The 12,515-nt window shown below is 53.5% G+C and overlaps 1 protein-coding gene across 4 annotated transcripts in view; it reads left to right on the top strand.

The window, feature by feature from the left end:
• The window catches only part of RPH3A (rabphilin 3A), a 39,531-nt gene that overhangs the window by 16,538 nt on the left and 10,478 nt on the right, over positions 1-12,515 (top strand). Inside the window, exons 1-4 of one of the 4 annotated variants that reach the window (XM_085238169.1) lie at positions 447-569; positions 6,898-6,986; positions 7,424-7,438; positions 8,659-8,790. In XM_085238169.1, the coding sequence (XP_085094295.1) occupies positions 6,910-6,986; positions 7,424-7,438; positions 8,659-8,790 (224 nt within the window). In that variant the 5' untranslated portion in view covers positions 447-569; positions 6,898-6,909. Of the gene's footprint in view, positions 1-446; positions 570-6,897; positions 6,987-7,423; positions 7,439-8,658; positions 8,791-12,515 lie in introns of those variants that run through there. The other 3 variants (XM_085238170.1, XM_085238171.1, XM_085238172.1) reach the window with 3 other exon arrangements.

The following is a 12,515-nucleotide window of genomic DNA, read 5'->3' on the forward strand; positions in this document are numbered from 1 at the left end:
AACCCAGAATTTTCTTGAAAGATTTGCAGCTGGGTCCCGTGGTCTGGGCTTTGCAGGAGGTGTGAACTCATGCATGGGGCTCAAGTTGGTCTAGGAGAGTGCTCCCGGGTTGTGCTGCTTAAACCTCAATGCACGGAGCTGAGACCTGATGGGATGCAGCTGGGTTGGGGACGATGGAAGTGGTGTGCAGGGGAAGCCCCTGTGTGTGGGTGGGGAGGTTCTGCTGGGCAGTTGGGGTTGAGTGTGGCCTGTGGGGTTGAAAGATGCCGGAACACCCCCAGGGATGGGATGGGAGAGGGGTGCAGCGAGAGATGATGGGGATGGAAAACAGGAATAACGTGAGAGATGAGGATGGAAGACGGGAATAATGTGGTAGATGGGGATGGGATGGGGACAGGAGGTGGGGAAGGGGTGGGAGAAGGGAAGGCTGGGAGGGGGCTGCCGCTGGCTCTGCCCCGGGGCGGGCAGCGTTACGGGGCCGCCCCGGCCGTGTCCCCTCCCCGCGCCGCCTCCGCGCTGCTCCGCAGTGCTGCCGGGGAGCCGCGCTGCGCCGAGCCGGGACGGGCCAGGTAAGGGGCTGAAAGCCGGGGTCTGCATTGCTCTGCTCGGGGTTGAGGGTCTGAGGCAGCTGCGGGGTCGGGGGACCCGGCTGTCCCCGAGCATCGATGTTCCAGGACTGGCAGAAGTGCTGCCGACGGGGTTAAAAGAGGCAGTCTGCGAGCGAGGAACGCTTCTTCGTTTTACGCTCCGAGTGGACATGGGGTGAGCTCTGCTCCGGGCTCGGTCCGTGCCACATCGCTCCCGGGATGTGACACAGCGTGGGGGGTCGGGGTGGTCCCCTCCGGGGGGAACGCGATGGGAAAGGATGAACGAAGGGATCAGAAGGCAGGGAACTGCCTGCGGGGATGCAAAGCTGATAACAGATGAACCATTTGCTTTAATTACTGGTATCAAAAGCCCAGGCTGCAGCTTAGCCTGAAAATAAATATTGTTAATGTCGTGATACCGGGGTTTATTTGATGATGCATTGTTCATCTGGCGGGGATTTAGCGAGATGCTCTCTTTGAGTGTAGGGGAGATCGGTGCTCAGCCTTTCCTCGGGGAGCGGCGGGGCTGCGGGGAGGGATTCTAGCAAAGCTCCCCCCAGCCCCATTGGGAACGAGCATCCACGCATCCCTACTTTGCAAAGCCTTCTTCAGCCCTTCCTCCTCCTCCTCCTCCTTTGCACCGTGAAGGAAAGCAGAGAGCTGGGTGATTTGTGGGGTGCACCCAGCGTTTGGTGCCCGAGTATTGGGGTACTGTGGGATCCGAGAGGAGGGGACGCAGCTCGTGGTGGCGGTGGCACCATCCTCCTGCCGCAGACTGGGAGGCAGTGTCACCGCAGTGGCTGCCAATTAGTGGTGGCAGCTGATGAACCACTCAGGGCACGGGCAGCTGGTTAATTGCTCATTCCCGTTAAGCTGGGTGGGGTGCGGCTGGGGCCGGTGCCTGTGGTGGGCAGTGGGGGCTGCTGTGCTGGAAGCCGTTTTAATTGATACCCACGTGTTGGAGCTGCAGCACTCCCCTCCTGGTCGCTGGGTGCGTTTGGGCTCTGCTGGATGGGATGAGGGCACAGTGATATTAATGAGGTGTGGGGTCTGCAAGCTGCATGCGTGGTCTTGCAGCCGTGAGCATCCCATGATGGGACATGCACCCACCCCAGTCTTTCCTTCTGTTAGGAGTTGCAGTGCAGACCTGGTGCTCAGCCCTGCAGGGCAGCTTTTGGGTCTGTTCCTGACTTCCCAGCAGCAAACAGGACCTGCTACCTCTGAGCAGTCTTTGCGTTGCTGCATTTGCAGGCAGTTCTTGGAGCTTTCGCTGAACTTCTTTGGTTGCCTCCACCAGTGCATGGGGTGTCCCTGTGCTGGGATCTGTTCTGATCAAAATGGAGGGCACTGCCTGGGTGGGAGCTTGGGATAATTGCACAGAACCAAAAAGATGTTTTCCCTTTGACGTGCTTCCCTGCCATTAATCAGGGGGAGTAATCCTGGTGACAGCTCCATGATGGCTTTGGGTTCACAGGGGAGCAATGTGAACAGATGTCATTCTGCTGCCTGACCCATCCCTGGAGGTGCCTGAGGCCCTGTTGGATGAGTCCTGGGCAGCCTAATCTGGTGGGAGGCAGCCAGCCCGTGGCACGGGGTTGGAAAAGGGTGGTCTTTAAGGTCCCCTTCAACATAAGCCACTCTATGATTCTCTGATTAACCTGGAGAACGGCAGGAAGCTGGGAACTGGGGCTGGAGGGACGCCATGGGGCTGGGAGGTTGGGCTCGGTGTGTGCCATGTGCTTGGTGGCCAGGACGGTGCTTTGCATTCACTGTGTACCCATCATCTGAGCATTGCTGCACCTGCAGACTGCAGGCACCGCCGCCATTCATTCACCTGCTGGCCACGTTTAGCCTTAATTAACCAAATGGTGCCAAGCTGCAGGATGAGCTTCCCTCTTCCCTGCCATGCCTGGCAGGGGCCGGAGGATGGCATGGCCCCAGGGTCAGGGCTTGCTGCTTCTGGCTCTTTCTCCAAAGCTGAATTTCCAGGGCTCCTGGGCCACTGCTTGTGCTGCAATGCGACCAGAGGACTTTGCACTGGATCCCACCTCTCTGCCTTGTGTTGTCTCACACCAGAGCTGCATTTATAGCATTTACAAGTGCTCATGGTGCAGGTCTCTGCGGGAGCAGCTCTGCATGCTCAGTGCTGTTGGGAGCAGATGGGTGCAAGCTGTGCCACTCCAGGAGCTGGTGCAGGAACCCTGTCCCCACGTGGGACTGAGCAGTATCTGCCCATGCATGGTGCAGAATGCATGCACACAGGGAGCTCTGCTCCTTCTGGTCCTGTTTTCATCCTCCCATCCCTCCATCCACCCATCTTTCTTTCCATCCATCATCCCATCCATCCCTCCTTCCACCTATCCACCCTTTCTGCCTGTTACTGCCAGGTCAGGTTACCACTTCCACAGAATTCTGCCAGCTGAGATCTGCATCTCATTTTTCTTTCTATGGAAGGAAAGTCCCTAACATAGGCAGTTTCCCAAAGCGTGAGCCATGAAGCAGCTTGCTTGGCTTTACCCAAACATTCTGCAATGATTTGTGCCTGAGATGAGCCAAAATACGAGTGCTTATTGCCCTGTAGGTGAAGTTTGGAGTTTGCCCCATCCCTGGAAGTTCTCAAGGCCATGGATGGGGTTCTGGGCAGCCTGAACTGATGGGTGGCAACCAGCTCATAGCACAGTTTGAAACTGGACAGGCTTTAAGGTCCTCTCCAAACTAAATCAGTATTTGGAACAGCATGGTGAGCTTGGTGCCTGCACAATATTTGTGCTCTGGGTCCCCCATGGTGCACTCAGCTCTGCTGGGGCACAGGGACTGTAGGATCCCATGGAAGCAGCTGCTAGCAGGGAGCATTTCAGCAGTGAAGGTGTTTTGGGGATGCACACGTGTGTGCTGAAAAGCTGAGGCGCTCCAGGTTCTGCAGCAGAGCACCCGCATCTGCTCTTCTCGTTGCTCAGACGATGGTCAATGGGTCACCGTTCCCTAAGTTCCCACCCATCGTCCCATGGGCATGGCACTGGGGAGCTTGTTGGGCCACCAACCGCTCATTTTCCCAGCTGGGTGTGAATCATAAAAGCCCTGAAGGACAGTGCCTGGCTCCACTCGAGCTCAGCCCTGCTTGACACTGCTGGGGAGCGCTCAGCCTTGGCACCACATTGGCTTTTCGCTCGGGGTCTGGCTGCTGGCGGGGAACCTGGAGCTGCACCTTTCACCAGGTGAACAGACAGCCCTGAAATCCTCCTCTTTCAAACCAGATTAATCGCATTAGGGTTTTGTCAATGCAAAAATTACCTCATCATTGGCACTGGCAGGTGGTGTAGAGCGGCAGACTTATTCAATATTTAAGAAAGCTGCATTGCAGAGCTGAGAAGGCTGGAGAAATAGGTTGCCTGTGTCAGTGTCTTTGCTGGTGGAAACATCTCTGCAGGCACCGTGAAGTGAGAAATGTTGAGCTCACCGTAACAGCCTGATTATTGCACTCAGAGTCTTTAAAATACTGAATTTTTTGTTTTCTACAGCAGATATCCATTGGGCTTTGGGTCACCCATACCGTGGGGACCCTCTCTGCAGCTGGCAGATTAATGGTGGTGACTCCAGGTCCCTCGTGCCACCCCCATGGCTGAAGTGATGTGGGGCGGGGTGGACTCATGCTATGGGTCTCCCCGTGGGGCTGCCCATGCTGGGTGCTCTGCTGCCTTACGGGCGCCATGCAGAACAATGCTGGGAAGTGGTTCCATCCCTTTTCATTGAGGCACGGCCAAACGCATGGGCTCCGTCATACAGAAGTAACGGAGCATCACGCAGCTCTTCTTCAAGGCCAGGAATTAAAACCCTGCTGCTGTTCCTGGCAGTGCTGTGGTGCACCAGGAGCGTGGGACCGAATGGTGCTGGGGATGCTCCAAGGTTGGGTTTTGGCTCGGTTTAAAGGATCTGGCAGGGTCACGCCAATGGTTTCTGCTCTGTCTGTGGTGTCTGCATGTGCTGTGAACAGAGGTCACGTTGCTTTGGATGGCCCTGGGTCTGGGTACCTTAGGGTGGAAAATTTCCATTTCATTAATGTCACCCAGCTCATGGCTCAGACCGCCACAGCCTCTTGCTTCTTGCAGAGATCTGGGGCAGGGAAAGCCACGGCCAGCTGATTTTGTTCTTTGCCGTGCGCTAAAAACACACAACCAAGCATTAGGGCCAAGCAAGAGTAGTTGCTGGAAGTAATGCAAAGTAGAGCTTCCAAATCTATTATTTATAGGCAAAGGGAAGGGCTCCTGTACTCCTCCATCTCCGGGCTCCTCTCCATCCGCACTGTGGTCTCTCTGCTGTTAGAAAGCTCCGGTGGGGGAAGTTTTCTTCCCAGCATCTCTGTGCCTTTTGCTGGGAAAACCCAGGGACGTTCCTCAGTCCCTGCTCAGGCTCTGCTGGGAACATCCCAGCCAACCTTGGGCACATCCCAGAGCATCACAGGACAAGCAACGTAGGGGAGAAATCATAGAATGGCTTGGGTGAGAATGGGCCTTAAAGATCATTGGGTTCCAACTCCCCGCTGTGGGCAGCGATGCCAACCATGGGATCGGAGGAGTGGGGTTGAGTTCCCAGTGTTGGCCATAAATCGTGCTGGGAGCTTTGCTGCTGCAGTGCAGGTGCCGGCAGTGGCTGCGGGATGGAAATGAGCAATTTGCTTATTGAACCGACCTTGTCAATCAGCCTCCTGTTTTGGCAAAAAGCAAAGGCGCCGCACGAAGCCAGCAGAGCACTAATTACCCCATGGAATTCTCGTAGATATCATCATGAAGTTTTCAGGGAAACAGAGGTGATCCTCCACCCTCTGCCAACCCTATAGGGACAGATGCAAAACCCCTGCAACATTGCAGAGCAAGAAGCAGAGGATGGGGATATGGATATTTTTTCCCCTTTCTGGGCACAGTGCACACTTTCTCATCTCTCAGAATTTGGGATTTCAGCTCCCAGCCTTCCCATGGCCCCAACGTGAGATTGGCCTCCTACCTTACCAAGGTCCTATGCCTGTGCTTGGGTTGTCCTCTGGACCAGCCTTCATCCCTGGTGCTTCCATCCTCCTACTCCTCCCCAACACGATGGGTTGGCCCTGTGACAAGGCTCAGCCCCACCTGCATGAAGCTGCCCAGGGGAAACATCACCAAACTGCTTTCCCTGCTCAGCTGGGGATGTGGAAATGGCACCAGAAATAGCACCTCTTTATTTATTGATTCAGCCTAACCCGGTGTCCTCATGCTGGGAGGTAAAGCCAGGACCAGCCATTGTGATCCAGGGTTGGTGGCTGCTGAAATCAGTAAGGAGGTCTGAAATCAATGAAATCCATTTTTGGGGGGTCAATATCTCCATTTTTCTGGGACCCATTTGCAAACAGGCATCAGCATTCCCCCATCTGCTGGAACCCATGGAGATGGGATTTGCTGGTGTTTTCTGCACCAAGGGAAAACTCTGCAGCCCTGTCACCATGGGCCGGGCTCTGCAGTGGGGTTTGGGATTTATTGTTATTTTTTTCCCTAGCAGTGCTGCAGGTAGGAAGGAGCAATTCAAATGCAAGTGTTGCGAGCAATGCAGGCAATGCTGCGCTGCCCCTCAACTGCAATGGAGAGGTGGGGGGACCCATGGATATATGTGGACAGACACACGGATATATGGATGGACCCATGGACGTATGGATGGACCCATGGGCACCCTCATATGGCACCCACCTATGGGGCTGGCATCAGGCTGGGCTTTGCCATCCGGAGCCTCCTCCAGCACTGCGCGATGTTGCGTTTTGCAGAGACTTCAAGATGCCAAAATACCTAAGAGGGAGTTTTGTTCCCCGGGAGAGGAGACGTGCTGGGTTTTGGGGGAAAGTTTCCCAGTTTGTATACATATATTTTTCTATTTGGAAGGGAAACCTCCTCTTCCCTCCCAGCTCTGAAGCGTTGTAATTAATGCGAGGTCGGGCATCTCGTTAATTACATCCGCGCCGAGGGGAGGGCTGTGGGCTCTGTGCACGGTGCCGGCAGTGATCGGCAGTTCCATCCCCATCCCTGCAGCTCTCAGGCAGTGGGATCGGGGCCAGGCGGGGTTATCCCCCCCCGTGCCACCCCCTCGCCACCGGCAGCTGTCTGCACCGGCTGCCAGCAGGAGGGTGACAAAAAGCTCCGCTGTATCCCGGTGGGGAAAATGATGGATGCGTCTCGTTGTGCCAAAACCCAGCGAAGCGATTTGACCGCCCGACGCGATGAGTCAGCGCTCGCCGGATGCTAAATAGCGCTGCTCCATGCCCCGCGTCCCCAACCCGTCCGTGTCCCCGCAGGTCCCCTCGGCGATGACCGACGCGGTGGTGGGTGGCAGTGCTGACCGCTGGATGTGCCCCGGTGACAGAACCATGTCCCTCAGAGCCAGGTAAGGGGGGGTCCTCCATGAGGACAGTGGGCAGGGCGGTGTCACCTTGCTGGGTGCTGGTGGGCATCACACCACAGTTCTTTGTCCTGGTGGGATCAATGGGCATGGGGCTGGTTTGAGGATGCCGGGGCTGGTTTGAGGATGCCGGGGCTGGTTTGGGGATGCCAGGGCTGGTTTGGGGATTTGGAGTCTGGTTTGGAGACAGGGAGAGTGGTTTTGGGACACAGGGTCTGGTTTTGGGACGCAGCATCTGGTTTTGGATGTGGGGTCTGGTTTTGGGATGTTTCAGGACATGGGGATTGGTTTTGAGACATGAAGAATGGTTTGGGGACATGGGGTCTTGTGGATGGGGATATGCAGTGGCCAAGCATAGGCTGAGCCACCCTCATCCCGTTCCTCCCCTCATCCTTGTCCCCTCTCTTTCCCTGTGCCTCCAGCAGCGAGAAGGAGCAGTGAGTATCCCGCTTGCTTTTTTTTTTTTTTTTTGCCCCGTTGCACTTTAGTTGTGTTATAACACTCCGAAAAAGACAGGGAGGACCTCACCCTGGTTATAGGAAAAGCAGTAACCTTTAGGAAGCACTGCCTTAATGAATTTACAGTCTTTTTACCCTGACAAGCTCTGTAGCTCCGGTGGGAACGGGGTGTCTGGGGAGATGCTTAGAGCAGCTCAGGAAGCACAAAAAGACCATTTTAACCCCGAAGGTGTCTCTCTCCAGCACTTCACATTTCTGCCATGATTCCTCCAAATCCTCACCATCCCCTCGCTTGCATTCTGAGTCCCCCTTGGTGTCCCCACTCTGCTGCTGTAGGATGCAGTGTGGGCATTGGGGTTATACTGCCTGGTACCCAGGTTGGGGCTGCTTTTCATGAGAACTTTTGGGGGAGGATGGTAACAGGGAAGCTCCCAGGTTTGGTTGTGGGGTTCTCCTGCTGCAGGTACCCCATCGCCATGAACAGAGCAGCTGTGGGAAGAGGTAGGATGGGAAGAGCAACCGCATGCAGCCCTGGCTGAACATGGGGATAGTTCTCAAAACATGGTTTTGAGAAGGAAATGTGTCTCTCCATTTGAAACAAATCTCTTGTTTTGTGTTCTGATGTTTTCCTGAAGTTCCCCATAGCAAAGGGAGACAGCGATGCTAGGGAGTCTGCTGCTGTAGGAGGTGTCCATAAGGCAAGGACATGGGATCCACGAATGTGCTCAGAGCCAGGTCCCCAAGTCTCAGTTTTCCATGGAGCTGGTCTGGAAACACCACCAAAGGGGACAGAACCAGGAGTGCCACCTTCAGCATTTATTTCACACCTTTTGGGATTGCTAATGGATGGCAGCAGATGGGCTTTAATTTGCAGCAGCAGTCTCAGCCATGGGTTAATTATAATTAGTGTCTCCGTGGATTGCATGGAGTCTGGTGAGAGACTGTGCAGGGGATGGAGGCATTCAAGGACAGGTGTGGCCGTGCCTCGTGCACAGCCAACAGGATGTGGCCATGGGGAGCTGAGCACATGGGGTTGGGAATTAGGGTGCAAAAACGCATAGAGCACACCCTGCAAAAATGAGAAATGGGAACAAGAGCTTCCAGCCAGGAGGAGAGTATGGGGAATAGAGAGGGCTTGCACAATTTTTCCCCTTTTTGGGGAATGTGGTGCCTGGCTGCCCCCTGCTCTCTCCCTGCAGATGGGCAGCTCGGGGCGGGCAGCCCGAGAGGCAGCGCAAGGGAGAGGAGCTGACGGATGAGGAGAAGGAGATCATCAACCGCGTCATCGCCCGTGCTGAGAAGATGGAGGAGATGGAGCAGGAGCGCATCGGGTGAGCGGGCGCGGCGGTGGGATGTGGTTTGGGGGCAGTGGGTGCCTTCAGTGTTCCACCCAGGGTGATGCTGGAGAATTTCTGGGCTGAGAATGGATGGTCTGGTAGGTTTTTGGTTGCTGAAAGACCTTGGCACGTGCTCACGTGCTGGTGAACGGCACCTACACGTGTATATTCACAGTGCTCTGCTGTTGCAAACTGCCCTATCTGCAGGCTGCAGCCTGTTGCCTCTTGACAATGCCAGGTTTGCTTTATTTCCCAAAATACTCAGTTTGGAGCAGCTCTGAGCAGCTCCAGGACCTAAAGTTTGCTTGCATCCAGCACAAAATGTGCCAGGCTTTCCTCTACTGCTTGTAGAAACCAGCTCCAAGTGCCTATGAATGGAAAGAGAGCTCGCTGCTGATTCATTCTGCAAAAGAGCTTACGAGCAGCATTTCCCCAGCTTTGCACATTTCCAGCCTGCTAAGAATTACTCTCAGCAGTGATGCTTTTTTGGATTACGTTCCCAGGAATGTTAGTAGTGAGGGAGATATCTTTTTTTTTCCCCTTATTGTGCATTGCAGCAGATGTTTGCAGACTGTGGTGTGTGGGCTGGAGGGGGGGATATCCTGCCCTCATCCCAAGGAAATGGGCAAAGGATGGTACCCTGCACCCTATGGCCAGTTCCCCCTTCCAAGCAGGCACAGAAGGAGCCCTGCCAGCTCCTTCGTGCTGTTGGCTCCAGCATGAGCTGGAAGATGTGCAGTGATGGAAATAGGGGATAGTGCCTATAGAGCATCACCCTGGAAGTTATCCATGAGAGCTCTATGTGTTGTGGAAGATGATGCCTGTAGGGATGCAGCTGTTGAGCTCTGCATCCTTTGGGAGATGCTCCCAGAAAACCAGATTGTATGAGATCATGATGGGTTTTACGTTCCCCAAGTGGAAAAGGGGTCTCCCACTAAAAATAATAATAAAAACGAGCAGGATTGGTAAATATGAAGAATAACTTATGGGGTGCAGGGGGGTTATCTTGCTCCCAGAGCCCTCGGACCAAACCCCCTTCACCCAGCAGCGGGTCAATGCATTCATTGGGAGATATCTGTGGGGTCACTCATGTCAAACACAGCTGGGATTAATCCACAGCCAAAGCTTATTTTTAGCAGCAGGACGGCCGGCAGGAGACGTGGGCTGGGTGCTGATTGGGGCTGTAGGACAGGGACACTTCGGTGTTGTTTTCTTATGGCTGGGTCATTGTCTCATGGCAGGGAGAGATCTGGAAGGAGAGCAGGAGCTGAATCACCTTCAGCAGCGATGCAGTGGGCTGATGGATGGCTTCCTGCAGCTCAGGGCTTGTTATAAGGGATATCTTTCCCCCAAATCCTCCTACGTGTGGCTCTGCCTCCATCCTATCCGTGCTGTCCCTGCAGCTCTCCTATCCCTGCCCCACGCAGGGTTACGCACTGCACCAAATGCCCCCCTGTGCCACTGCCATCCCATTAAACACATCCTGTGCTATTCCTTCCTGCATGGCGGCAGGGAATATTGCCAGTCCTGGACCATTGCTTGCTGCAGGTGCTCTCCCAAAGCATATTTATGGGGCCAGGCAGATGTTTTATTACCAGGGAAGTGTTTTACTGCTCTTATCTCAGGTGCATGTGAAGCATCCCAGATAGGCAGCTTTGCTTGGCTCTATCTTGCTGCCATCAGCCACGAGCACAGCCTTTTGGTGATGGATGGGATGCACTCCCTCCCTGCATGTTCAGGAACTCCAACTGTGGGATTTAACTCAGTGCCACCACTTTCTTTTCTTCCTCTGCTTATTTTATTTTGTTTATTTATTCCCCGTTTGAACCATTTGTTATTAGTGTTATCTCCTGCTCTTTGGCTCAGAGGGATGGGTGCTTTGAAGGGCACGCAGTGATAAGGGAAACGTTGCTGAGGTCCTAGGGACATGCAGGGGAATGGGATGGGGATGTGATGGTTGTTTGATGTGTGCCATAAAAATGAGTGCTTCCAAGGCATGGAGAGGGAGGAAAAGTCCATGGGAAGGCAGAGGTGGGTGGGCACAGCCAGGGCAGGAGCACCACAAGATGCAGTAGAAAAAAACAAACCAAATTTGCTTTGAAATGCTGTAAATCCTGCTGCTGTTGGCAGCAGGAGAACAGCTCATGCCTAGCACAAGAATACCTCTCTGTGCCCTGTGATCTCCTCCATCAGGCCCCAGCTTGCCTCCTTCTGCCAGCTTCGCCCCAGGACTTCGATTTTAATCTTTTATACCCTCTTCTCATGGCAGCATTTGAATCAGGAAAAAAGAAATGCCCAATTTCTCTGGCTTGAATGGATGTTTTAATTAGGCAAATGGGCTTCGTTTTAAATGAGTGCCACAGGTGTGTTTGGTGCCAGCTGAAGCACTTCCACTGGTTAAAAAACCTCTTAAGGAGCTCCTTCTGCTAAATGAGAGACAGGGAGAGATTTTGCAGCTAAATAATGAATCTCTTGAAATGTTAAGGCTTTTTTTTTTTTTTTTCTCTTCTTTTTTATTTTTTTCCTGCTTTGATTGTGCCATTTGTTCTAGTTTCTATAATAAGTTTGTTTGGGCTTGCAGATTTCCAACGGGAAGCTGCTTCTCTTTGGAGCTGAGCTGTTGCAGCACAGGGGAAAAAAATGCAGATAAATACGCTTTACTGCTGAGAAAATGAAGGGTTTTGCTTCAGAAATATTTTCCCTGGCCAAGTGGGGACAATGTGGTCGTGTTGCACATGGTCAGATATGGGGTAGAAAACCACCATGGCACTGACGTGCGGCAAAAAGCCATCCTGCCATGGGCTCCTTTGTGACCCTCTGCCATGGGCTTAATTAAAGTAGGAAGTAGTTTGGGAACAATCAGTTTCTGGGTTTTAATGAGCATGATGCTTGTTTATGGGATAATCCAGCTCTGCTGAAGTCAAGGGGTGTAAAATGACCCTACGCCAATGGCTCTGGAACCCAACTGGTTGTGTAGGAGGGAATCACATAGGATGATCTGCAGAGCATTAAACAGATGCTCAGAGGCAGGGACAGACATCACAGATCTTGGAAATAAAGCTGTAACAAAGAACAGCCTGCTGCCACTGTGTGCAGGGAGATGATCCCACTGCATGGGAACCAGTGGGGAACCCATGGGTAGGAAATCCATCATCAGGAGCCCAACGATGGGAACCCACAAGTGGGAAACACATGAGAGGGAAACCAGCAGTGTGAAATAACTGGTGGGAAACCAACCAGTTGGAAACCCACCAGTAGGGTTAAGCACATCGCCCACCCAAGGAAGCCATTGCAGCCACACTTAAGGGGCTCTGCTTCATCAGGAGCAATGAGTCCATGCTTTGGGTTTGGTTCAGTGGCTGATGAAGAGCTCCCAGAGGCTCTTGGTGATCCCAACCAGCTGCTGATGAGGCATTTGATGAGTTGTAGTAAAACGCCTTGGAGCATGCAACCTGTTTTTCCCCTCTTGCTGCTTTTCCTCTCCAAGGACCCATGTAAAATGATGTGAGTGCAAAGTGGGATGTGACATGCAGGATGTTGACCAAGGTTGGGACGCTGATTGTGAGCAACTGCAAAGTGCTGGCAGCAGCAGAGCCATCATCTATCTGCAGTTGCCATCAGATGTGGGAAAACGTCTCTTAAACGCCTTATTTTTCCAGTGCATCTTGTGTTAGCATCTTTGTCAGATTTGGGTCATGCTGTGATGGGAGTGGAGAAAG

The sequence above is a fragment of the Meleagris gallopavo genome, chromosome 17 (assembly GCF_905368555.1).
Source record: "Meleagris gallopavo chromosome 17, MGAL_WU_HG_1.1, whole genome shotgun sequence".
Classification (NCBI taxonomy): domain Eukaryota; kingdom Metazoa; phylum Chordata; class Aves; order Galliformes; family Phasianidae; genus Meleagris; species Meleagris gallopavo.